This window comes from Microtus oregoni, unplaced genomic scaffold (genome assembly GCF_018167655.1).
Source record: "Microtus oregoni isolate MIOR12 unplaced genomic scaffold, Mior012 000021F_ref0000039, whole genome shotgun sequence".
Taxonomy (NCBI): Eukaryota; Metazoa; Chordata; class Mammalia; order Rodentia; family Cricetidae; genus Microtus; species Microtus oregoni.
In genome coordinates, this window is record NW_024543080.1 from 269,294 (window position 1) to 296,468 (window position 27,175).

The 27,175-nt window shown below is 45.6% G+C and overlaps 1 protein-coding gene across 1 annotated transcript; it reads left to right on the plus strand.

Moving 5' to 3' along the window:
* Nucleotides 1-2,280: 2,280 nt before the first annotated feature.
* Nucleotides 2,281-24,529, plus strand: LOC121460884 (placenta-specific gene 8 protein). Its single transcript, XM_041671552.1, has 5 exons — nt 2,281-2,333; nt 12,857-12,994; nt 14,974-15,098; nt 19,333-19,447; nt 24,277-24,529. The coding sequence occupies exons 2-4, from the start codon at nt 12,886-12,888 to the stop codon at nt 19,435-19,437; spliced, it is 339 nt and encodes a 112-aa protein (XP_041527486.1). The 5' UTR covers nt 2,281-2,333; nt 12,857-12,885; the 3' UTR covers nt 19,438-19,447; nt 24,277-24,529.
* The last annotated feature ends 2,646 nt before the right edge of the window (nt 24,530-27,175 follow it).

A 27,175-nucleotide genomic window follows, 5' to 3' on the forward strand; every position in this document is an offset into this window, starting at 1 on the left:
GCCATGTTAATGTCCATGGATGAGGGTCCCATGCCTCACAGAAGAGTTGGCCCTGCCCTTCACCAGCCCACAGTGTGGGCATAGGAGAGCTAGCCCCATCCTGCTGTGGCCACTGCAAGGTTCTCCTCAACAGGTGGCTTCTGGAAGCTGCAGGTGAGAAGGGCCCCTTCTCCTTTGGGGACTGACTGCCCACTAGGAATCTGACCATGCGCCAACGAATATATGGAACTCACAGAATGGACTTGGTTTTTGTTGTTGTTGTTGTTTCGTTTTGATGGTTTTGGGGTTTTTTTGGCAGGGGGCAGTCACTGGTGAAAAGGGTGTACATGGGAAGACTGGGAGGTGAGCCTGATTGGGGTGCATGATGTGAGATTCCCAAATAATCAATAAAATAATAATAATAATAATAAAAAGGCAACCCCACAAGGCCATGGTTTCTCCCACCAGGTCTAATGGGGCATGCATACACACCAGCATACTTCTGCCTTTGTACCCTCCCATCTACATCCAATCAGGGGCAACTGTCCTTCTTGACGTATTTCCCGCCCACATGTCCAACCTACATGTAATCAACCCCACCTGTGAAGATGAGGCATAATAAATCAGACAAGCTTGTTGAGAGTAGGGAAGATCGTGTGGCTTATTATCTCCCATAAACAATAGACTCCAGCATTTCAGGAAACATCTGTCCTTGGGCAAGGGGCTTACAGGTTAGAGGCATTTTAATTTCGTGGATCTCTTAGGTACAGTAATTAAAACATAAAGCATAGCTTTGGCTCTCACAATATGCCACCAAAAGCATTAAGAACCATGCCTGCAAGTCCAGTGAGATAACCCAGCAGTTAAAGGCATTTGCAGTAAGCCGAGCGGTGGTGGCGCACGCCTGTAATCCCAGCACTCGGGAGGCAGAGGCAGGCGGATCTCTGTGAGTTCGAGGCCAGCCTGGTCTACAAAGGGAGTTCCAGGACAGGCTCCAAAGCTACAGAGAAACCCTGTCTCGAAAAACCAAAAAAAAAAAAAAAAAAAAAAAGGCATTTGCAGTTAAACCTAAGGATTGAACTAGAGAGATGGTCCAGCAGTTACTAGCACTGGATGCTCTGTCAGAAGACCTAGGTTTGATTCCCAGCACCCACCTAGTGGTTCATAGCCATCTGTAACTTCAGTTCCAGGGGGTCCAACATCCTCTTTTGGCCTCTGTGGGCACCAGGCACACATGTACATGGTGTGTGCGCACACACACACACACACAAAACACACACACACAAAAATAAATTTAGAATGTTTTTAAAAAGTTGAAGGGGAAAAAAAAACCTGACAATCTTATTTTGATTCTGGAATACACATGCATGCACACACACCTGAACAGTGGCTCATAGCTGTAATCCCAGAATTCCTCCGAGAGATAAGAGACAGGGGAATTGCTTGAAAGCTCACAGCTATGCAGAACATCTGGACCAAGAGACAAGGCTTTTTCAGCAGATGGAAGGAGAGGACAGACTTCTGAAAGCTGTCTTCTGACCTCCACGTGCGGGCTGTGGTGCCTGCATACGTGGGGAGTTACACACCAGAGAGAGAGGGTGGCGGGGAATAGTAACAACAACCACACATTAAAAAAAAAAAAAAAAACACATAGCAAGTGCTCAGTCAATTACGGGAAACAAAGCCGCAGAGGGCTAAGTGTGTGGGTGATCAGGAGAGCCCTTACCTAGCATGTGGTAGTTATGGGTTTAGCCCCCAGCACTTCAGGAAGGAAGAGGGAGGGAGGGAAGAAGACGGAAGAAAAAGACAAAGAGAAATGTCAGATCAGAAGCCTGGCATGGTGGAGCACATCTTTAATCCCAGTGCTCACAAGATGAAGGCAGATAGATCTCTGAGTTCCAGACCATCCTACAGTGTGAGTTCCAAGGCAGTCGAGACTACGTACAGTAGTCTCAAGAAACAAGCAAAATAAAGAGCAGTGTGATCGGGTCTGTAATTCCAGGTCGCCTAATGCTTCCTTATTTATTATATTAGAAGAGGAAATTAAGGTGTGAGAATCAGTAAGTTTTGCCAGCAGGTAATACCGATCAACTGTTGAATGATTCACATCTGTTCCTCCCCCATAAAGGTGTACGTTGTAGTTAGTCCATTGTAAGGACAAGAACAGGCCCTATTTGGTAAGAGATAGCTTTTGGCGACTTTGCCTGGATTACCACAGCCAATCAGGACACAGGACTCTGCTCTTTGGACTACAGGCTGCTCCTGAAAACCGATCACCTCGCCCCCCAGAGCTCACTTCTAGTAAGATTCTACTCCAGCCTGCAAGACACTTCCTGCTCCCAGCCCTCTAGACCGTGAGTACTCTGGTATTGTGAACATATTTAGAGATGAGGAAGTTTCCTTTACAAGTGATTTCATTGCTTTCTTTTGCTTTAGATTCTGGTGAAAGATTAGATTTTCTTTTCTTACCTAATTACTTTAAATTTAGTGAATTTAGCAAAACTCAGCGACTTTGCTAAGCATCCTGCTCGGAAACAACTCAGCTGGAAACCTCTGGGAGCTCTGCGTCCAGAGGAAATGCATTTTATGTGCTTTATTTACTAATTTGAGACTTGATCCTTCCTCTCTTTATTCACCGGAGCTGGTTTAGTTTCTTTGTGAATGAAAGATGTTTATCCGTTTAAACTACCTGGCAGAAGGAGATGGGATGTTTGTAGGTTTAGCTGATGAAGTTTGAGAATCCTTAGGCATTCTTGTGAACACAAAAATCTAACTACTATAGAAGTTTAAGTCCGGTACTCGCTGATGTGCAAAACGAGAAAAGCCACCTTTCGCGTCTCACATTTGATAACTCATGAGAGGAGAGGTCATTGTGTGATGGGATTGTTTCAGTCAAAACAGAAAAAAAAAGAAATTATAATACCAATATACAGTAGAAGAAGAAAATCTAAGTCTGTGTTTAGAACCTGGGTTAATCAATATTAACAAGATTTATTAATATAATCGGTGCTATATAGCATAATTTTATTAAGCCAGTGTACTGTCCTTCTAAAGAGTGGGGTGCTCTGAGGCAGAAATATAGGTGCAGAATGAATCCAAGACTAATAGATAAATTTAAGATGTTGCATGTGAGCCAAACACCACAAGATTTCCTGGCAGCGACCACTCCTTACAAAGAGACTTCTGAAGGAAGTGTTGTTCACTTACTTTTCAGAGCTTGGCCCCACAGATTCCCGTTTCAACCTCCTCATCTCCATTTTTTCTTCGTTTTTTTTCCGGAGCTTTATCACTCTGTCCCGTTGTGCATTCAGAGCCGTGGACCGCAGAGCAGAGCTCCGAGCGGGATTGTCCCGATAGACAAGGAATTGCAGGCTTCTCCTTGATCCACAAGACTTTTCACACAGGCGGGTGGTCAGTACATGTCTTGTAAGTGTTGAGGGGGTGATTATGAGTAACAGAGGGAAGTGGACAAACCAAAAGGCAGAGGGCACCAGGTGCACAAGGATCTCCACCCCAGTCAAGGGTCCCGTGAGCTGATTCTGCACGAGCTCTTCAAACGTGGGTGGGGGAGAGGGGCTGGCAGGGGCTGTGTCTGCCTGGGGAAAGAAACACCCTTTTTATAATTGTCATCAAAGCAGCCAAATGCCCTGTGGCACAGGGGCCGCAGCCACGAAGACGCTAATTACAAAACTCCCAGACCCTAGCCAGGAATCTGCATGGCCCACAAGCCTTCCGAGTGCTTTGAGACAGGTCTGGCAAATACGAAGATATTCTAAAGAGACACTCCTGTCTCTCAGACTTTTCAGTCAATTAAAACCACAGACCTCCAAGACGGACTTTCCCCCAGGAATCTCATGCTGGGAGTAGGAAAAGGCTTTTAGCCAGTGGGAAGCGTCCCTTGGAAAGGGATTCTGCGCAGTTCCGGCAGTCAGTCAGGCCACCTTCCAGGATGCCGCTGATGCCCACGTGGGGCTTCGATAAGCGGCAGCCTTCCCTTCAAACTTCAGTCGGGATCCAGAGGACAGATTTGTGGACGGGGGATGGACTGGTAGGGGTGTTGCTGGATTCCTCTTCTTCTTCTTCTTCTTTTTTTTCTTTCCTCTATTTATTTGACTCCCAATTGGCTTATTGAGGATGGGTGGACAACATGGTTTGGTGCACAGCTTCATAAACTCTGAGGCATAAACATAAGGTCACAGAACACTCAGAAACACAGAATTAGGGTGATGTAACAAGAGGCAGATGCCGGGCAGATAATTTTTTCTTCACTTCCTGATGACCTTTCATTAGAGTTGACTAAGGTTAAAGGCTGCCACATCTCGATGGTTGAAGCCAAAAAAAAAAAAAAAAAAAAAAAGGTCGGGTCTCTGAGAGAGTCTGCTTTGGTTTTCCACTTTGTTGTAACTTCCAAGGGATGCAGAATTGTGACAGGCTCGCAAGCGTAAGAGCGCCCTGAGCGAGTCTGCTGGCCGACTTCTCTCAGTGCTTTGTGGCTAGTTCTGTTGGAGCGGTCACGGGCAGGGCAAGAGAGATGAGCTTTGCGCGTGGTCAGGGAGCACTTCTCTGAGCTTCACTCTGGCTCCGCCTCTCGGCTCTTTAACTGTGGAGGATGCATTTCTTCTAAAAGACACCGTGGGCTAGACGGCGGAAAACCCTCCTCAGAATGGGGGGGGGGGGGGGGGGCAAATGGCTATCCCGGATGGCTAGTTCCCTCTAGGGCTGATCTTCTAGACAGTACGGAGGAGCTTCCTCCACCACAGCTGTCGGCAACCTTCTCGGTCAGGAGGGTATCTTGGTTGCAAAACCACCCCGTCCACCCCTCACCCTTGCTTGGCTTCAGTTCCGCACCTCACAGTTTCCCACCTCCAAAAGAGGAAGTTAGCTGGGCATGGAGTGCCATGATAGAACACCTGCCTAACACGCAAGAAGCCCTCGGTTCAAGAGAGAAAAAGAAAAAGAAATTCATGAAAGAAGCATGCAACATTTTGATTTATTATTTTATTTGTAATTTGATTTTGTCTGTATTAGAAATAAGAAAAAATTAGAATACCAAAGAGACTGAAAATAATTTCCATATGTGTTTCCATATGTGTAAGGCACATTAATATGTTTTCAAATTTCTCCTGGGTGTAAAAAAAAAAAATGAAAAGAGGGAGGCGCTGGAGAGATGGTTCCATGATTAAGAGCACTGGCTGCTCTTCCAGAGGTCCTGAGTCCAATTCCCAGCAAGCACACGGTGGCTCACAACCATCTAAAATGGGATCCAATGCCCTCTTATGGTATGCAAACTTACCATAAGAACACTTATACATTAAATAAATAAATAAATAAATAAATAAATGCATACATACATAAAGTTTTTAAAAAATGAAAAAGATATGAGATTTTGTTATAGTTATCGTTACAATTTTTTTCCTCCTGCCTCCACCTCCTAGGTGCTATGATTACAGGCACCACCACCCTGGCTAGTAACACACATCTTAGATTGACTGAGGACTGTTTAGACCACTAGCAGAGAAAAGAAAACATATTTACCAATGATCTGGCAATAAGCAGATAGATGCTCATGTACAACGCTCTACCTTGGGACAGATTGTGTGCACTTTAGAAGCCCTTTGCTCAAAAAGTCTACCTAACCCAGTGTAAATCCACAGACACCCGCAACGGGCCGAGTGAGGCTTGCCAGGAAGGGAGTGATTACAGAACCACAGGACCGTAGTTTTCTCTGGGAACCCTCCAGATGCCCACTGCTCTGTTTACAGTCACAGCGCAGGCTTTTTGGAAAAGAAGTGAGTTCGCCGATTATCACTTTCCTCCGGGAGGATGGCAGAAAGATGCTCCTTCACTCACTCAACTGACGTCTACCAAACACCAGCGATGTGCTGCATGTGGGCTTGAGCCCAGGAGAACTACAGCTATAGCCGGGGGGTGGTGGCGCACGCCTGTAATCCCAGCATTCGGGAGGCAGAGGCAGGCAGATCTCTGTGAGTTCGAGGCCAGCTTGGTCTACAGAGAGAGTTCCAGGACAGGCTCCAAAGCTACAGAGAAACCCTGTCCAGAAACAAACACATAAATGAAAACAACCTGCAGCTGTCGATGAGGCTTACTCCCCTTAAAAATGTTAGTTGCCAGTTTTTATAAAAGATATGAACGCTAATTCTAACTTTTTGTTGTTGCTATTGCTATTGTTGGGCTCCAGCTGAGCAGCTCACATGTTAAACAAGTACTCCAGCACAGCTCTATGTCCCCCAGTCCTAACAGACTTTCCAGCACTTCGCAAAAATAATCAATTATAAAGATAAAAGTGAAAAACTATTATTACCTGAGGTAACCACCCAGCATTATCAGCTACTCTTTCATATTCTTTCTGGCATTTGAATATTCAAAGGCAATGAAAAGTAAATTTGAATACACATGCTTTTCTATTTTCTAAAATGCTTTGTTCTTCAAGGCATTGTGGTAAGTAATCGCTCAGAATATGATTTCTGGCGTCATAGTGTTGGACTTTGGGTTGAAGGGAAGCTCTGGGGACTTCTGTGGGGAGGTCTGGACAGTCGGGGAAACTTGACTTCACCCATTGCTGAGGGGCTTAGGGTCTGCTCACTCACCAGTGGGTGAAACACGCCCTCTGTGAGGGCGCCAAGCACAGCCCCAGTCGATGGGGAAGTCGAGAACATCCTAGCTGGAGCCAGGGAAACCCCCTCCAGGGACAGGTGCCTGCTGTGTTTTCCAAGTCTTCGTCTGTAAACACAGCTCACTGAACACCTGCCCACGTTACCTGTGAAAAAGGTCAGCTACGAAATGAACTATTGCCATGTCTTTACTTTCTTTTCCTGGAACTGATGAAAAAAATAAGTTTGGGGCGCAGCTGTTGCATCCTGTAAAGATATTTCAAAAAACTGGAAGATGGACACTCTGGTCCAAAAAGGGGGGGCAAGTTTTGGGGATGAGTTGTTGTAGTCCTTGCATGCAGGAAGCCCTGGATGCAATCCCCAGAATTGGGTGGGGCAAGAGGTCCAGAGTCCAAGATTATCCTTGGCTACAAACAATTTGAAGGGACCTTAAGCTATATGAGACCCTACTTCAAAAGAAAAAAGAAAAAGCTGTATTGCATCCGAGCTGCTGAGACAAGGTCTATGTAGAGATTTCTCGGGCGGGACACCAGGTGTGGCCCATGGCAGTCATAAATTTCAGATGGACTGCTTTTCTGGTCAACCATCTGCTGCTATTCATGGTCATCAGACCTTCTGGGTTCCACAAACACAAACAAAGTTTAGATTAGCCTGTCTTATGATGTAGTGTCAGCCCCTTTCCTGGAATAGCAAGCTTTACGGCCAGTCACTAGGGTACAAGAGGCATTGTTCAGGTTGCTGGGAGACAAACATTTTTCTTGACTGGAGTGGTCACTGGCTAGTTGCCCATGCTCCTGTGAATAACACTAATTAAACTCTCTCTCTCTCTCTCTCTCTCTCTCCCTCTTTCCCTCTTTCCCTCTCTCTCTCTCTCACACACACACTCTCACACACACACTCACTCACACACACACTCACACACACACACACACACACATACATATGAGAAAGAGATGAACGCATACAAACATAAACTAAAGAAATTACAGAAGAAACAAAGAAAAGAAAGGAAGAAAGGAAACAGAAGAAAATGCTTTTAGAGAAGGTACCCCAAAGGCAAAAGTCCCAGGACAAGCTAGTAAAATGTAGCCTCTCACCAGCTTGAAGCTGTGGGGTGGCTTGAGTCAGAACTGTCATCAACAGAAGAATAGTGAGGAACAATAATACATAGTCCCGCTGTGTGTCCTCTACAATTAGTGAATTTCTAGATGAACTGAAAGCAAGAGGAAGATGTTCACTCAACCTTCCTGTCAGGAAAGCTGCTGCAGGGAGGCCCTACAAATGAGCATGTGTCTCAGGAAACAGTCCTTCACCTTCTGCTAGCATGTCTATTTCATGGTTCCTCTTCCAAACCATTCAGTTGCAGCCTGCACTCTCTAAGAAGGCTTTCCAGTAACTTCCTGACAGGCCACACTTTTCTACTGTGGGCCTTCTCCCTTGAACAAGGAGATTTAACTACCTGTAGACTTTTGTGGAATTGTTTTTCTTGCTGCTTAGTTGCGTTTGCTTTGGATTTACATAGTCTCCCTAGATAGCACTGCCTGGCTTCAAAGTCACAATCCTCCTGCCTCAAACTGGATACATGTGTGTACTACCTACCACTCCAGACTATACTAGACTTTTCTGTTGTTATGAAGCAGGGTCTCCTGTAGTCCAGGTGTCCTTAAACTCACTACACGCTACAGAGCTGACGGCTCTGAACTCCTGCCTCTGTCCCCCGAGTCCTGGGATGACTGGAATGTGTGCCATGCTTAGTTTTATACAGTGCTGGGGATGGAACCCAGGACTTCTTGCATGCTAAGCAAGTACTCTACCTATGGAACTACATTTCCAGCCATCTTTAACTCTGTCCTTTGGGCATTTGTAGGATGTCGCTGTGTGGCCACCAAGGCCTCACAGACTAGGTGGGAAAGCATCACGTCCCATCTAGCCAGATTCTTCAGTGTTCTTCCTCACGGGCCAGATCATCCAGTGGGCATGCGTGATTGGCCGTCTGACAAAGGAGATAGGAAACTGTCCATATGGCCAACTCCAAGACAGAAAGATGGGAAAGATTAGTTTCTTTGACTCTGGGGAAGTGAAATTCCAGTCTCTATGGCTTGCTTAGGAGAAGGAATAATAAACCAGGAGCCCTAGGTAAAAATGAAAAATACCTTCATAATATCACAGACTCCACCCACTGGCCTTGCCTACATTAGTATGTATTATGGTGTATGCCAAGTGCTGGTCTTATATTTCTGTTCTTCCTTCTACACTCGCTAACCAGAAGGAGGAAAGTACCATTCTTCCTCTCCATTTAAAATTCTGTTTATTTATCTAAACTATTATTATATAGATATAACACATATAATATATAGAGTGTTGCAGATAATTTATTTTATGAGTTATAATCTAACCATAACATTACTTTTTACTCAAACTCTTCTAAATCTGGCCCTCAAGTTGCCTCAGAAGTCTCCCCATCCCCCATTCAGCAGTGGTTCTGTTGATTAGATCTCCCTTGAGGCCTCTTTGCTTGCTGACATCACACTCCTCAGGTTCATCTTCGGCCTTCCCTTTCCCTGCCTTGGAGCTCCCACCAGTGAACCCTGCTCTTTTATTGAACAATGACATTTAGTAATCAAGGTTTGGGCAGTGGGTGTATCCTCTCTGTGGATGTAATCAGAACGTTTCTTTATATACCTCTATCATATCTACCTAACATAATCAGAACATTTTCTTTATGTCCCTCTATCCTCTTTATCTATGTGTCTGTGTGCTCATGAACCTGCTTGCCTCATGGATTCTGAGTCCTGGCACACGCCCTGATGATTTTTACTTTTTTTGGTTTTGTTTTTTAGACACGATCTTGCTACGCTGCTCAGGTTGGTGTAGAACTAGGTCCTAATGTCGTTCCTGCTTCGGCTCTGCAGGTGCTGGGACTATCGGCGGCTTGCGCTGCCTGGTTTGAAGTTTTGCTCATCTTTGGGCCCTCCACCGTGGTGTTCATAAGCCTCATAGGGACCTCACCATTTGCATTTCCCAAGTTAACCCAGTTACAGCCATATTGCTTAACCGAGTGCCTCCTGAGTAAGCGAGCTATTCTCACTGAGGCACTTGCCCTCCAGCAGACAGAATTCAGCTGCTCCCTCCTGATTGCTCGGACCAAGGTTTAGTGCTAAAGATCAACCCTGGGACTCTGCCAATGCCAAACAATGCCCAAGACCCCCAGGTTTTCAACTTTGCCTAACAGATGGCATTTGTTGGGACAGTTCAATCATCTTTTCATACATTTAAACTTTTTTCCCCTTTTCATTTCTTTTTTTTTTTTTTTTTTTTTTTTTTTTGGTTTTTCGAGACAGGGTTTCTCTGTGGCTTTGGAGCCTGCCCTTTTCATTTCTTTTGTAAGTTATTTGGTCTTTTCATTATTTCCTAACCTTGGGACTTCTGAATCTCTCTTGCTTTGATTTTTTTTTTAAAAAAACATTCTCAGTGTCAAATTTTGTGCCCATTCTACTTATCCTCATTTTGCTAAACCTTTAAAGACACACACTATTTGCAGAATACACTCAGTCATGGGAAGAGAAGCGTTTAGAATTGTTTACTGATTATGACTATGGTCAACAGATGTAGACATTTAAGAGGTCATTGTAAGCCTCTGTCCTTCTCCCACCCCCTCTGCGCTCCACCCCTCTCTTATAGATAGGACCTCACAATGTAGGGTCTCACAGATAGCGTCTCACAATGTAGTCCTCACTTGAGCCTGGATAGAAGGAATGCTGGGGCTAAAGGTGTGCATCACCATGCCTAGCCTGCCTCTTTTAAAATTAAACCAATTTTACCTTCCTCTGTAATAACCAGGAGGCCTGTTTTATTTATGATTAACTGTACTGGTGTGTGCCAAGATTTAGGCATATTTAAAGCATCCTTTAACCCTCCCAGTTATGTGGAGAAATATGTGAACACACCCAACATTTGAGGCTTGGATTCATTTGCTGCTTTCTTTTTCCATTCAAGGGAAACACTAAACTAGCAGATGTTGCAGGTGATGGAATCTAGGAAAGCAAAGGTGACTGGAGGAATAAGAGGACCTAAGCTTCTAGCCGACGCTAGGAGACAGACCGAATCCCCCGTTTTGAAAAGCATTCTTTCTATTTAGGAGGTGATCTCTTTATGCCATCGTGGAACGCACTCTGTAGACCAGGCTAGCCCTGCCTTTGTCTCCCAAGTGCTGGGAATAACGGTGTTTGCCACCATTCTCGGCCCTTTTGTGCTTTGAAAAATATGTACTGAATTCCTAAATAGAAATGCCCCAGCACTGTTAGTGCTTAACTCAGCAAGACAGTTAAAATCCGTACTGTGACAGGGCTGGAGAGCACTGGCTGTTCTTCCAGAGGTCCTGAGTTCAATTCCCGGCAACCACACAGTGGCTCACAACCATCTGTAATGGGATCTGATGTACCTTCTGGTGTGCAGATTGAGCACTCATACACACGAAATAAATCTTTTTTTAAAAAAAGCCTACTGTGAGTCTAGCAAGATAATTAAAATACCTACTGTGAGCCTAACACTTCTCAAGAAAGTGAGAAAAGAGGAAAGAGGCTGAGAAGCGGCTCAACAGGTAAGTGTGCCTGAAGCACAAACGGGAGAGTCTGAGCGTGATCCCCTGCAGCTGGGGAAGAAGCTGGGCGTGGCTTTACACACCTGTCACCCCATCTACGGTAGGGCGTGCAGGAGGGAATGCTGAGGCTTGTGGGTCAGGCCCAGGGAATGAGGCAGAGGGGTGGAGCAGGACACCTGGCCTCATCAGGCCTTCACAGGGCACACACATCTGTTACACACTGTATGTACAACACACACACTTTTCTAACTAAGAAACAGGTTTCCTTTTTTCTTTTCCCTTCCTTCCTTTCTTTCTTTCTTTCTTTCTTTCTTTTTGGTATATTGAGACAGGGTTTCTCTGTAGCTTTGGTGCCTGTCTTGGAACTAGCTTTTGTAGACCAGGCTGGCCTTGAACTCACAAAGACAGTTTCCTGTTTTCTAAGAGACCTTCACAGACCAGGGACAGTCCTGTGTTCAGCCAGACAGAGAGACTAAAAGAGGATTCGAATTTCACAGTTTACTTACCCCCGCCCCCACATTCCCTATTTTCTTATCAACTCAATGGAAATAACCATTTTCAGTGTCAGAGCTGAGCAGATGGATAAGCAAGGTCTAATACCAGACCTGATCAGTTGGAACCTCAATGAACTAGTTGGCAGTATCACCAACAAGGTGTGTATGGAAACCATCAGAAGCAATGTCCTTACCGAATCTGTTTGTGTTATGGCCACTCTCCACTGGATTTTTACGAATTTTTTAAAACATTAAACTTGTCGGGAAACTATACTTGGTGCTCTCAATGTGTGAGTGAGGTGGGCAGGCCAGTGGCCACTTTGGTTTTACAGATGAATAAATGGAAAATGAAGTGGTTGGTTTAATGGCTCCTCTGAGCTCACGAGGCTTTAGAGATGAGGGCTTTAGCAAAGATCCTGCCCTTCCAAATATCAGGTACGTCCCTGGACCCCAACACTCTCTTGTAACGAAGAGAAATTAGGAGTCACCTAACAAAATAAGTTTTATAGGCTTTGCTGAGCTGGGAATGGTGACACACACCTAGAATTCCAGCATTTGGAAGGCTCGAAGCTAGCTAGCCTGGGCTACAGGATGAGAGCCTGTCTCAGGTAAACAAATAAGCATCACCACCCAGAAAACACCATAGAAACCTGGTGGGATGATTATTATGGCTTGCTGGTCCCTGCCTGGTGTCAGGGGCTGACAAAGGGACCGGTTCTGGAGCAGCTTGGATGCAGGAGAAGCTGTCAAAACCGGAAGAGGCAGAGCAAGGGGGAGGAGGGTGAGGTGCACTAAGCTCAGGCTGTTGGCTTAAGAAAAGGTGGTTTTCCGTGGTTCCCTGACTTTACCTCTGTCACAGGCCAGTCGTTTGTTTCCTAGCTCTTGGACAGCAGGTACCTGTTTAGACATAGCTCCAGATCAGCCCTCTTTCGTTTCTTTTGCCCATGAGAAGCATCTGCTCGCCTTCAGTTCAGTGAACTCTGGTCTCCTGGGGCCTCTGTGCCCTCAGAGGTGGAGACTGCAATGCTCTTAGCGACCAACAAGTTGATTTCTCCAACCACATCCCTAGCCGGTGGAGCACAGCGGTTAGTTCCAGCACCTTCTTCCCCACGGCAGCTCCAGGCAGCTAATACCAGCATTTTCTTTTTCAGACCAGGGCATCTGAGACTGCGCACTGAAGATGGCTCAGCCACAAACAGTAATTGTGACTCAACCTGGATTTATTCGTGCTCCCCAGAATTCCAACTGGCAGACCAGCCTGTGCGATTGCTTCAATGACTGCGGAGTCTGTAAGTGCAGGGAAGGTGTCCCCCCAACCGATTCGGGGTCCGTTCCTCCCTTACTGTGTTGAAAACTGCTAACTTATTTAGATGTCTGGACAACCTGGAACGGTACAGTCAGCATCAAAGACAGACTACTGATTATAGCTCACTCTTCTCCTGTCCCCCCAAAATAATGATGTTACCCCTAAAATAAATCCTAGAGTTAAGGTGTTGGAAGCTTTAAGTGATTCTCAAACTGAACAGGCTTGGCCTAATTTTATAAACAGATTATACATAATTGAAACATTTTTTACTTGAACCTGACTTTTTTTGGTTTTGGTTTTTTTCGTTTGTTTTGTTTTTTGAGACAGAGTTTCTCTGTGTAGCTGTGGCTGTCCTGGAACTCATATGTAGACCAGGCTGGCCTTAGACTCACAGAAATGCCTCTGCCTCCCAGGATTAAGAAAAAAAAAAAGCAATAGTCACGAAATCTCTTCTTGGTTATACAATACTAAAATGCCGTTTTATAGTAACACCACAGGACATCTCTCTAAGTGAACTTGGAAGAAAGTCAGGTGGGGTGGCAAAGTGAACCAGAGACTTTGTCCTTAGCAAATCAGGAACCAAAGGTTTGCTTTGAGGCCTGTTCCTCAGAATGGTAGGGAAATAAATACACCAGCTTTAACTTGCAATGGAACAGACCTTGGAACAGAATGAAGCTAATAATTACACGGTGAGCACAGACAGAAGGAATTACACCCATGACCCTTCACCAGCTCCCCTTGACTTCCTAGCTAACACGGCTGATTGACTAACATGTCTCATGACATTGTTTTGATATCTGAAAATCAAAGTTATAATAAAGACTTACGATAGTCAAATTCCCTAAACATTGAATTTGAATCCTCCAACCCCAAGTTATTGCTCAATTATTTGAGTTTTCAATTCCTTGGCTATGCGACTTTTGAGCAGGGGCTGTCAGGATGATTCAGTGGAAGTGCCTGTGGCCAGACTTGACCCACATGGTAGAAAAAGAGGGCGTACTCCTGGAAATTATCCTCTGACCTTCACGGTTTCATGCCTCCACACACAAACACACTAAAATGTAATTTTTAAAGGGACTGGGCAGCCTTCATTGCTTTGTGGCAGATTTTTTTTTTCTTCTGGTTTTTCAAGACAGAGTTTCTCTGTGTAGCCCTGGTTGTCCTGGAACTCACGCTGTAGACCAAGCTGGCCTTGAACTCAGAACTCAGAAATCTGCCTACCTCTGATCCTACCTCTTGAGTACTGGAATTAAAAGTGTGCACCACCACCACCACCCGGTTTATGAAGATTTTCTTAAAGCAGATCTGGCCAAATCATTCTCCCTGTACAAATACTTGGTGCTTCTTCCTGGCCTTGACGCACACGTAAACACCATCTAATTTGTCAGCATGACTTCTGTACATGTACACACACACACACACACACACACACACACACACGCTGCCTTAAGCCTATGTCAACCTCTAACTTCATCCCCATCCTATCCCAGGACACTGGCCACCGTGAATGAGTATGACAAATTGTCTCCAGGAGGCGTTATTCCCTTCGGTTCCTTTTAACAGTTTCTAACCCTGCTTCCCTTTCCAGCTCAGGCAGCACTTTCTGCTCAGGGCCTCAAGGGCTGCGCTCCGAAGTGAGCCTGGCTCTCCCCTGCACATCCTTTCCTATTAGGTCCCTATTGGATCTCAGCTGGGAGTATCGTCAGTACCTAGGGTTTGACCTGGAACACGGGTGGGTTTCAGTAGTTAGCATATGAGCGGCACTCCAGCAGAAAGAGCTAAGTCTTTTCCCTGGCAGTCGCTCTGGAAATGATGGGGGTGCGCACGTAACAAAGCTCCACCCAAACAACGAAGACGGACTTGGCTGCAGAGAGGGGAAGGTCCCCCACGATGTGATCGCTCTTGGCCGTAGCTGACGTGGGCAAACCAGAGTAACTTCTACCCCTGTTTTCATGTTTCCAGGCCTCTGCGGAACATTTTGCTTCACATGCCTTGGGTGTCAAGTGGCATCCGACATGAATGAATGCTGTTTGTGTGGGACAACTGTGGCAATGAGGACGCTCTACCGAACCCGATATGGCATTCCCGTGAGTCTCTCACCTTTTATTATCCAGGCTGCAACAGAATTTACCATCGCTGTTGTAGGAGTGGCTGGAGTTTGATGGTATCAGGGCTCTGAATTTGTTTGGCTGGAGTTTTGTAGCGTGTACAACCTTAAATTCAGTTGACTTGGCAGTAGCCCCTCTTCTTGTTTGCCCTCTGAACATCCTAGAAGGCAAACAATTCGCATTTGCAAGCAAGGTGTAGACTACAATAGAGGATTATCTAGAGCCTAGTGAGCTTCAGGGGCCTGAACTCGCCACCGACCTTGTAATGCCTGTGTGTGTTGTGGGGTAGGGTCCGCCATGTCTTATCAATGAAGACTTCAAAGTCTGTAAGAGGCAGCGAGTCTTTGGCCCAGAGGTGTGCCCCAGTGTCAGTGTCCCGTCCAAACTGTCTGTGAACACCTTTTCCCTTACTCCTGTGTCACTGTATGAAATGGGGTAGTGTTTTAATTAGAGTTACACAAGAAGCGGTCCATAGGGTACGTAGATGTACATGTGTGTACACATATCTCTATATATCATATAGGAATGTACACACACATATATTTGCCTCCCTCTGTGTGTGTATAGAGAGAGAAAGGGACAGAGATAGAGGTAAAGAAAAAAATCGCATAGTGGTGGCACACCCCTTAATTCCAGCACACAGGACGCAGGAGGATCTCTGTATTTATTTATTGATTGATTGTTTTTTGAGACAGGGTTTCTCTGGGTAACCATCCTAGCCTCTCTAAGTAGACCAGACTGGCTGCGAACTCACAGAGATCAGCCTTCCCAAGTGCTGGGATTTAAAGTGTGTGCCGCCACCACCTGGCTGAGAAATCCTGTCTAAAAAAAAGAAAAGAAAGGAAAAAGAAAGTCAGAGCAAGAGAGACAGACAGACATTTGTTTTAAAGTCATGCAGTGATGGAAGCCAGTAAGTCCAAAACTTGAAGTGTAGGCTGTCAAGCTAGGTCCTCGTGGATGAGCTGAAGATCAAGTCAACAGGCAGTTTACAAGTGGAGTCTTCCTTATTCAAAAGCCATCCATCTCCTCTTTCTTCTCCTCCTCCTTCTCCAAGGTCTTCAACTAGCTGAGCATGGTAGTACACACATGAGCACGGTCACACACACACACAAACATGGTAGCACACACACCGGAGCATGTAGCATACACACACACAAACATGGTAGCACACACACCTTAGTATGTAGCACACACACACACAAACATGGTAGTACACACACGAGCACAGTAGCACACACACACAAACATGGTAGCACACACAGCTGAGCATATAGCACACACACACACAAACATGGTAGCACACACACCTGAGCATGTAGCACACACACACACAAACATGGTAGCACACACACACACAAACATGGTAGTACACACACGAGCACAGTAGCACACACACACAAACATGGTAGCACACACAGCTGAGCATATAGCACACACACACACACAAACATGGTAGCACACACACCTGAGCATGCAGCACACACACACACAAACATGGTAGCACACACACCTTAGTATGTAGCACACACACACACAAACATGGTAGTACACACATGAGCACGGTAGCACACACACACACCTGTAATCTTAGGACTTGGGAGGCTGAAGTAGAAAGATTGGGAGTTTGGCACCAGCCTGAGCACTGTGACCCTGTTGAAAGGAAGGGAAGGAAGGAGGAACCGGCGAAAGGCTACAGCCTGAGTTCAGTCCCAGCACTGGAAGGTGGAGACAGATGGACCCTGTGGCTCGCTGGCCCCGCTGGCCCCGCTGGCCCCAGTCTGATCAGTTAGCCTCAGGTCCTATTACAAACCGGTCTGCAGCTGACTGGAAGAGAGGCCATCTGCATTATATGAAGTGATCTGCTCTATTCCAAGTCTGAAGATTTAAATGTTAATTTTGTCTCAAATATATCATCAAAAAACATCTAGAGTAATGTTGAGCCAAATGTCTATGCTCGGCTGTGACCTAGACTGGGTAACACACAAACTTAACCATCACAGGAAACACACACACATGCAACATTTTCTAGGAACCTAGTTTATTTCATTGATATTATTTTTTTAATTGAGAAATTTAGTCTTCTTTTATTACAAAGCAATGTTAAAATATCTAACAAATTTTAACAGAAATACATGGAGTAAAAAGTGAAAATTAATAACCAAGTCTTCTGCTTGGAAATTAGTAATAGCTTGTGTGCACCCTCTGTAGACATGTTTCTGTCCGATAACTCACAGACATACATTTGTGTCAACGCAGGTTTGTGAACTGATAGTCTTGGAGGAATATTTGGCAGTATCCCTCAGAGTGTTTGTACCCTGTGAGCTCGCAACCTACTCTCTGGGACACTACCCACTGTTTTCTACCCTGTCTCTCCTGGAGCTCTGAGACCCACGTGAGGGGCCTTGGCTTTGATTATCCTGAGAGAACTGCGCTGCCTGCTCCCCTCCTCCCCTCACTGCCTGATTCCCTCCTCCTCCCCTGCACTGCCTCCTTCCCTCCTCCTCCCCTGCACTGCCTCCTCCCCTCCTCCTCCCCTGCACTGCCTCCTTCCCTCCTCCTCCCCTGCACTGCCTGCTCCTCTCCTCCTCCCCTCACTGCCTGATTCCCTCCTCCCCTGCACTGCCTGATTCCCTCCTCCCCTGCACTGCCTCCTCCCCTCCTCCTCCCCTCACTGCCTGCTCCCCTTCTCCTCCCCTCGCTGCCTGATTCCCTCCTCCTCCCCTGCACTGCCTGCTCCCCTCCTCTCCTGCACTGCCTGCTCCCCTCCTCCTCCCCTCACTGCCTCCTCCCTCCTCCTCCCCCCACTGCCTCCTCCCCTCCTCCTCTCCTCACTGTCTGCTCCCCTCCTCCTCCCCTGCACTGCCTGCTCCCCTCCTCCTCCCCTGCACTGCCTGCTTCCCTCCTCCTTCCCTGCACTGCCTGCTTCCCTCCTCCTCCCCTACACTGCTCCTTCCCTCCTCCTCCCCTGCCCCTTGCTGCTGAGTTTAGGATTTACCTAGAGTAGAGTCCCCACTCCTTCCCCCATGGCTGCTGCTTCAGGTTGCCCGTTTTGTTTGACTTTGTTTGACTTTCTCCTCCACCACCGTCTGTACTTAAATTGCTCAGGATTTCTGGCCTTTATAAAGGCCACCAGTCCCTGTTTTCTAGTGTGGCTTTCTTTTTTAATGGATGAAAACTCTGAAGCTTTAAATGATCTCATTTTATAGATTGTCAAGAAAAACAACCCTCCCCTAATTTTCTTCACCTACTTTGCCCTCTACAGAAACACTTTTTTTGCTTTTCCTTTGAATATTTTCTTCTCAATGTGGGCTTTACCTATGGACTTCGCAGAGGCCTGGACTTTAGTCCTCTGTCCACCCCACTCTCTCCCACATGGTTCTCTGTATTTTTGGCCAATTCCATGTCCAGGTTTTATATATGACCCCAGCACATCTTCATTCAACATCGCCTTCAGTGTCTTATAGTGAATGTGGTTACATTTCCTGCCAAACTTTCACTTTTTTATTACTTAGTACTTGGGAGTGCTTTGACCCCAAATTGTCTGCCACTTCCCTAATTCTCTTCCCCAAATGTCCAGCGCATCGCGTGTCCGTGTTTTTCTCCTGCTGTAACGGTGTTGAGCCAGAAGCTTCCTGGCTATGAGAGCTGACTTCCTGAGTTCCCTTATTGCACTCTTGGACTTGGTAGTTTGATTAAATCTTATATTCTCAGAACTATAAAGTACTGGAACGGGGAGGCAAGTGTTGCATGGAAAAGTCAGCTAAAGTTTTCCTGGAAGTATCCCTCTAGACCAAATCCGGGGCCAGTGAGATGGCTCCATGGATAAAGGCACTTCCAATCACACTGGAAGACCAGGACCCACATGGTGGGAGAGAGAAGTGAAGGTTTCCCTCTGACCTCTGTGAGCACACATGTGTGCACACACATGTACAATACACACACGTATATATACATGCACACACATGCACACACACGTACATACACATGCACACACATGTACATGCACATGCACACACATGTACACACATGCACACACATACACACATGCACACACACGTACACACATGCACACACAAACACATATTCACACACACACACAAAATAAACATAAAAAGAGATGAAGTAAACTGAAGCCAAAGAGTCAGGACTTTCGGTTCTCTAAATATATCACCAGCACAGGCCGTTCGCTCATGTCTCTTCACATCTTTCGCAGGGATCCATTTGTGATGACTATTTGGTTACTCTCTTCTGTCCTGTTTGCTCTGTGTGCCAAATCAAGAGAGACATTAACCGGAGGAGAGCCATGAATGCTTTCTAAGAGCCGGATGGTGAGTCAATGTGGGACTTGAGAAACAGAGCTGGGCAATTTATTCATCGTTGGGAATAACAACTCAAAATAGCAATTCTGTAAGTCTCCCAAAGAGCGATCTCATTGTAATAATATGATATGATTGGTTTTGCTTTCTTCTTTCTTTGAGGCATATTTTAGTAATGATGAATTTTTATAAACCTACCGGGATGGCTTTGGTCTATTAATGAAGCATCTTATTGTAACTTATTAGCTACCAGAGTAGAGTAAACAAAAAAGAAGTTGAAGTTAGGTATAGTGGTCTATCCTTTAACCCCAAAACTCAGGAGGCGGAAGAAGGGTTACCCTCAAGCCCAGCCTTGTCTCATAAGTTCCAGACTAGTCAGGACTATGATGGCTATGACAGTCTAAGGGCCTCTCTCACAAAATAAAATGAGGGGTGGCGTTATAGTTCACCATGTCAAATACTTGCTGTGTAAGTACAAGAGCCAGGGTTTAGATGCCCAAAACCAGTGTGTGTGTGTGTATGTCTGTCTGTCTGTGTCTGTGTATCTGGGGGGAGGGGGGAGAGCGTGTGTGAAAGCTGGGCATAGCACAGGGGGCAGAAACAGAGAATCCCCGGGACTCACTGGCTAGCAAGCCCAGGTGAAAGAGCAAGTTTCAGGTTAGTGAGACCCTGTCTGAAAAACAAAAGTGGAGAAGTGATGGAGGAAAGATACTTCAATGTCAGTCTGACCTCTTGCATAGGTGAACATACCTGCAGGGGGAGGGGGAGTAGGTGTTTTTAAAAACTTTCAGTTTTTAAAACAAATAAATTGTTTTCAAGACAAATAAATTAAAAAAGCAAAAGATATACTTCATACTAAGACAATGTGGTGAAGCCGGGAGGTGGTGGCCCACGCCTTTAATTCCAGCACTCGGGAGGCAGAGGCAGGCGGATCTCTGTGAGTTCCAGCGCAGCCTGATCTACAAGAGCTAGTTCCAGGACAGGCACCAAAGCTACAGAGAAACCCTGTCTTGAAAACAAATGAGCAAGCAAACAAAACAAACAATGTGGTGAAACAGGTAAACAGTTGTAAGGTGAGAATTTAAAAATATATACTATGTTAAAAAGCAGAATGACAGAGTCTGCAACATTTATGTTATCTGTGGTATACAAATTCATTTGCTGAGATGAGGTTTAACAGATAAGGTTCTCAGCTGCGCCAGAGAGGCATAGATGTCCCTTGGCCAATGCTAGACTGAAATCCATATGAGCTCCTTAGTAAATCCAGCTTTGTCCAGTAAACATTTACATATACAGTCACATGGGAATATATTTCTTGATAAGTAACTAAGATCGCACATCTAGTTGTGCAAGAGTGTTTATAAAGTCTTACTGATTTCTGAGATTGCATTTTAAAGGACACATACATGTGTGTCTGCACGTACATCTGCACAAAGCCACCTAAGAGGGTTCTGGGAACCAAACACGGGTCCTTTTTAAGAGCAGCGGGCACACTTAGCTGTTGAGCCACCTCTGCGGCCCCCTAGACTCAGACACACACGGAGCTCTACCTGCCCCGTCACTCAGCACCTCACCACATCTACCAGAATAGAAGTCGTGGGTGGAGGTACTTAGTGCAAATGTCTACAAAAGCTCTACCTGCCTGGTTCACTCAGCACCTCACCACATCTACCAGAATAGAAGTCGTGGGTGGAAGTACTTAGTGCAAATGTCTACAACAAACGCAAATAAAGGCAACTGTGCATTAAATAAGTGACTGTATATCTTATTAAGAGATCTCAAATTAGAATAAAAATGTATAAATACTCCAAAACAAAATACATTAATAAACAAAATGAACACAAATGTCCTTTGCAAGGGCTAGAGAAGGAGCTGATGATATTTGGAAACACTGGATAACATTTCTTCCTCTGTAACTCCCCATGCAGCTGACTATTCCCAGACTTAGCTGCTGAGAACGCAGGTTAACCCGGAATTGTCTCTTCTCTCTGTACAAGACAAGATAAGCAGCAAACATTAATTTCCCCGTTTTTTACAATACCCCACTTCCTGTCTGAAATGGATAATTACATAGGTTAGCAAACATTATTTCTAAAGGTATATTTTGTTTTTAGTATGCATGTGTCCATGCATGCATGTCTTTGTGCATGCATGTGCACAAGTATGTCTGTGTGCATGCGTGCACATGTGTGCAGGTACCTGCAGAGCCCAGAAGAGGGCAGCAGATTTCCTGGAGCTGGATGGAGTTAAAGGTACCTGTGAGTCACCTGATGTGGGTACTGGGGACAACTCTGCCCTCTGGAAGAGCAGCAAGTGCTTTCAACCCTGAAGCCATCTCTCAAGTCCCTGCCCCTGACCTGGGTTTTTTTTTTTTAAGTTTTATCTATTTTATGTGTGAGAATGTTTTGTCTTTCTGTGTGTGTGTGTGTGTGTGTGTGTGTGTGTGTGTGTGTGTGTGACCCACGGAGGTTAGAAGAGAAAGTTAGATCCCCTGGAACTATAGTTACAGTGGCTGTAAGCACCACACGGTGTTGGGAACCCAACCAATCCAGGTTCTCTGCAAGAACAAATACTATTAACTGCTGAGCTCTCTCTTCAGCATCCCCCAAACAATTCTTGAAAAATGTATAAAACACTATCCATTTGCTTAGCAATTAACGTGTGAAATATCTAGTAATGCATGAAAAATCAGCTACGGGCGGGAGCTGGTAGCCACACCTTTAATCCCAAGCGTAGGGGAAGCAGAGGACTGTGAGTTCCAGAAGAAGAAACTCCCGTGTCACTAGTTACCCATCCTTACAGCCCCTGAGTAGAGCGTCGTGTTAAATGGGTGCCGTTAGACAGAGCGCTGCAGGGAGGTGACATCATGAGATGAGTAAAGAATGTTTCTTGAAAGAAGTGGGTTTGGGGTCTAGAGAAGTTGTCAGTAGCTCACCAGAAGTAGTAGAGCTGAATGTAACAGGCTGGTGACGGAGATGTGGGTGGCGACAGGTGACACAGGGCAGTTAGCTGCTCAGCAACAGCGCCTCAGCTGTTACTTCCTCTAAGTCCCAGGAGAAAGTGGGATGGTTCCCAGAACCCCTCAGGGACCAAGGCTCCCTGAAGAACAACAGAAACCTCTCAGTAAAGGGAACAAACATCCCAAGGCAATCCTGAGCACTGGGCTAAGTTAAAAACCTCTGACCTCAGCTGATGCCCTCTTGGGCTTCCCCTGGGCAGAGACAATGAAATGGATGGGGAGGGAAGGACCGCTCTACGTCACAGGCCAGCCTCGGGACATACAGTAGGGTGGATATGGGACTGCTACGGATAAAATATAACGCAGCTTCTAGTCAAGAACTTCAAACTATGAAGGTAAAACTCTTTTTTAGGGAAAAAAAATCACCCACCTTTATGGGACTAGGGTCAATTTGACTAGAGCATATTGTGTATGCAGAAAAACAATGAAACAACAGATTCCCTTTTTAAAGTGAAATTGTGCCCCGGCATGCTGTGGGTGGGTAGCGTGGGTGGTTAGTGGGCTAATGACTGGCATTGCCGTGGGTGGGTAGTGGGCTAATGACTGGCATTGCCATGGGTGGGTAGGGGGCTAATGACTGGCATTGCCATGGGTGGGTAGTGGGCTGATTGCCTCGGCATTGTCGTGGGTGGGTAGTGGGCTAATGACTGGCAAGCATTGAGGAAGAATCAGAGATTTTAAGTGAGCAGAGCTGTTTTTGAGAGAAACAATAATAGTATATAATACAGTGGACAGGATGAAGGCCAGAAGCAAGAAGTTAAATAAACACATTGTCCATGTAAAAACCAATTTTCGTCCTAAAGGGGATAAGAGATAGTTTATTTTGGAGTCGTTGTGAGTAACCACTGCCCAGGAGCACAGATTTGTTACCTCGGATTCCACGTTCCAACATGGAAGCAGTTTTATGGCGTTTTTATGGTTTTACAGGACAAAGAGAGTCATAAATCAAGGCAACTTTAAGCTACATCGGTGGGTGCACCAGACAGGGGGTTATGAGGAGATGGATGGAGCTATTTTAAGCGCTCAAGATGCTATTGGATGATGTTCTTAGCTCCTGGATTAGTCGAATGGTGTTCTACTAAGTTAGTAGCTTCTTAGAGGTTTTGTTTGATTGTATGTTTTCATATCACAAGGCGTTACAGAATGGGGCAAGGACGAGCTGTCCCCAAAGCTAACACTAACCCAAGATAAAGTAATTAGCCTCCGAACCTACAAAATTCCAATCTCTGTGGCCAGCCTGGGCTGCATGAGACCCAGTCTCCAAACAAAACATATCCACAGGGCTAGAAAGAAAGGTCCCATGTTCGATTCCCAGCACCCACATGATGGCTCACACTGTCTGTAAGTCCAGTTCCAGGGAATGTGATGCTGTCCTCTGGCCTCACACACACGTGCACAGACAGGCATGTAGGCAAAAATACACATAAAATAATTGAAAAATTGAAAAAACAGACAAAAGGACTCGGATACACTATTATACACGATTAGTGAGAGGAACCTACGGATTCTAACAACCCCGTACACTTCGGTGCTTGGACAGGATCCCAGAACAGAAAGGGCAGCTTGGTAAAGCTGTGAGGAATCTGGATCAAGTCCACGCTGGTTAACCGTGTGCCAGTGTTGGCTCTCAGCTGTGGTAAATCTCCCACGGTAACACCTGGTGGTTGCCCACAAGGGAAGGGAGCACAGGATGTGGGAAGACGGTCCTGTCTGTGTGGGTCTAACTTCTCAGTGGGTCTAAGATGGTTCTGCAAATTCATGTTGGTTAAAACCAAAAACATCGACTGAGAAATTCAGAAACGATTCTGTGCTTCCCTCACAGGGGAGAGCTCTCTCTGAAGCAGCTGACCTCAGAACACACACCTCTTCAGCCCAAGTCTTTCCAAATCTTTCGCAACGGAGATACGATGGGGATAATTACAAGATGGTGGTGTTTTAAAAATTCGACTTTTTGATTTATTTGAAATGGATGTTGCTCTTTGACTTGGCTTCCCCTTCCTTCCATGTCATCAAATATTCCAGCTTATAATTTTTTTACACTTTAAACATAAACCAAATAAAAGATTTTACTAAGAGGATTGTTCTGTTTTGTGTGTGGTGCTGGGGGTTCAAGTTACGGCCTCGTAGGTGCTAAGTAATTTCTATCCCCACACACCTTCTGCCCCAGCGACATTCTTTACGCCTCTCTGCCTTCTCTTGAATGCTTTCGTCACCAGCTGATTTGAATGGTTCAGGCTCATCATCCCACTCCCGCCTGGTTGCTCAGTCTCTGGGCTTTGATCGGCGCAGTTCAGCGCCTCCATGAAGCTTGAGGTGGGGTGTGGAAGCCACAGGCTACAGCTAACAGACTACCCTGAGACACTTTCCTTCCCTGGAACTAACTGATCAGCGTGTTTACTGACCAAGTGAGACTTTATTGCAGTGAACATTCCAGGACTTTCCTTTTGGCTGCCAGCACACAAAAAAATGATATGGACATCTATTACTAATTATGAAAGCTTGGCCTATAGCTTGGGCTTGTCCCTCTAGCTCTTTTTTTTGTTTGTTTTTGTTTTTGTTTTTGTTTTTCGAGACAGAGTTTCTCTGTAGCTTTGGTGCCCATCCCGGAACTAGCTCTTGTAGACCAGGCTGGCTTCGAACTCCCAGAGATCTGCCTGCCTCTGCCTCCCGAGTGCTGGGATTAAAGGCGTGGGCCACCATCGCCCGGACCCTCTAGCTCTTCTAACTTAAATTAACCCACTTATATTCATCTACATTTTGCCTCCTGGCTTTTTCCTCCCTTCCATCTCGCTCCTCCTGTTTTCCTCTCCATGGCCTCTGGTGTCTCTCTAGCACCTAGATTCATCTCCTCTTCCTCTCTCTCTCCATGCCTAACCTCTTCCTGCCTAGCTATTGGCCATTCGGCTCTCTATTAAACCAATCAAAAGGCACCTTGGCAAAGACACATCTTTACATTGTATAAAAAGATTATTCGACAACACCCAGGCAGGTCTGGCTTCCAGCTGAATGCTTGAGAGGTTTGTGGTATTTTATCTTATTTTTTGTCTTTTTAAATATGAGGTAGTAATGCCAAAGGAATTCAAGGTAATAGAAAGGATTTACCAATAGATTTGCTTAGAAGACATTAAATCATGCAAAGTAGACTTTAGTAAGGGACAGAGCTGCCCTAAAATGCCTGAGTCACCGGTATGCTAGCCAGGCCTGTCGGAGACAAAGAAGATTTATGATGCAAGGACACAAATATTTGTTCATCAGGATTTATCAGCCATTAGGCCCATCCCCAGTGAACCTGTCTCTAAATGGCAGCTTAGGGGGCAACACAGGGTCACAACCACCATCGTGTCCTGATCAGTCATTAATTCCCCTGTGCTCTTATCAGGAAAACAGAAGCCTGCCGGGTGGGCAAACTGAACCTGGGTGACCACTGTTGGAAAGGGACACGGCTGGTAACTTAAGAAAGCAGTGGTTCTGGTGACATTTATGCTATGCAAATTTCCCACCTGCCCAAGTGACCAGATTTGCATTCTCCTGTCCCCATTTAAATTGCTCAAAGCATAGCCCAGGATTAGGGCAGGAAAGAGAGGTTAGGACAACAGCCTGTAAGCGCACAGGCCTAGGGTGTAGAACAGTAAAGTCTTCCACTGAGGCCAGCTCTTACTTGGGTGTCAGCTGCAGTCAGCCATGCGCGTTCATAAAGGGCTTTCTCCTTGCCATGCCGAGAGCATGGCTCACTGGGAAGGCATATAACCTCTACAATACAGTGATAAAATCGGCATTGTCAAAGTTGATGGCTCAGTTTAGGTTAAATATTAATGGATAAATGTGTAAGACAATTTTAAAGAACATTTTTAGCCTACTTAATTCTGCCCTGAATCTTACTTGCAAATCTCCACAAGCCATTCAATGCTCCTGAGGCCACTTCATCTGTCAGGGTCAGGGAGGAAGACCAAGCCATTATACCTAGTAGACTGATTATAAAATTTCAGTGAAATAAAATCAATACACCAGCATTTCTTTTCTTTAAATTAATTTTTTTTTCATGTGCATTGCTGCTTTGTCGGCATTTATATCTGTGTGGGGGCGTCAGACCTCCTGGAACTGGAGTCACAGACAGCTGTGAACTGCCACGCGCCAGGAATGGAACCCAGGTCCTCTGGAAGAGCAGCCAGTGCTCTTAACTGATGAGCCGTCTCTCCGACCCCTGCACCGACATTTCATAGACATGGGTACTCTGACCCTTCCTTCCCTCTCACGGAACAGAGTCCTGGTGCGGCTCCGCTCTCCTCTTTCCCACCCGTGTCCCTGCATAAAGTCATCCCTCAGCTTTCGCTGCCTCCTGAATAACACAGCTTCTACAACGTGAGCCCAAGGAGGAAGACCTGCCGATAGCCACACACCTCACCGCTGCCCTGCCCTCTGAGTCTTCAGAACTTTAAGTATTAGTGCTGGCTGGATTTTCTGCAATATCATTGGTACCTACCTGTTTGTATAAATGACTCTACTTCTGACCAACTGTTCAGAACTCACCTCTGCATCCACAGGAATGGCAGTGCAGTCCAAGACCCCCCTGACCACCACATGGTCTCCGATGTGAGTGATAAAACCTGCAATATTGAACTGGAATATCCTATGAGTGTACAGTTTCGGTAATCCTTTGGAGATTCTGACCAAACAATCATGTCAACTGCAAAAAAAATAAAAATAAGATAAAATAAAAACTA

Coding starts and splice junctions, on each gene's coding strand:
- LOC121460884 (XM_041671552.1), top strand. CDS start 12,886: ATGGCTCAGCCACAAACAGTAATTGTGACTCAACCTGGATTTATTCGT. Junction 12,995..14,973: donor CTTCAATGACTGCGGAGTCT/GTAAGTGCAGGG, acceptor TCATGTTTCCAG/GCCTCTGCGGAACATTTTGC. Junction 15,099..19,332: donor GAACCCGATATGGCATTCCC/GTGAGTCTCTCA, acceptor CATCTTTCGCAG/GGATCCATTTGTGATGACTA.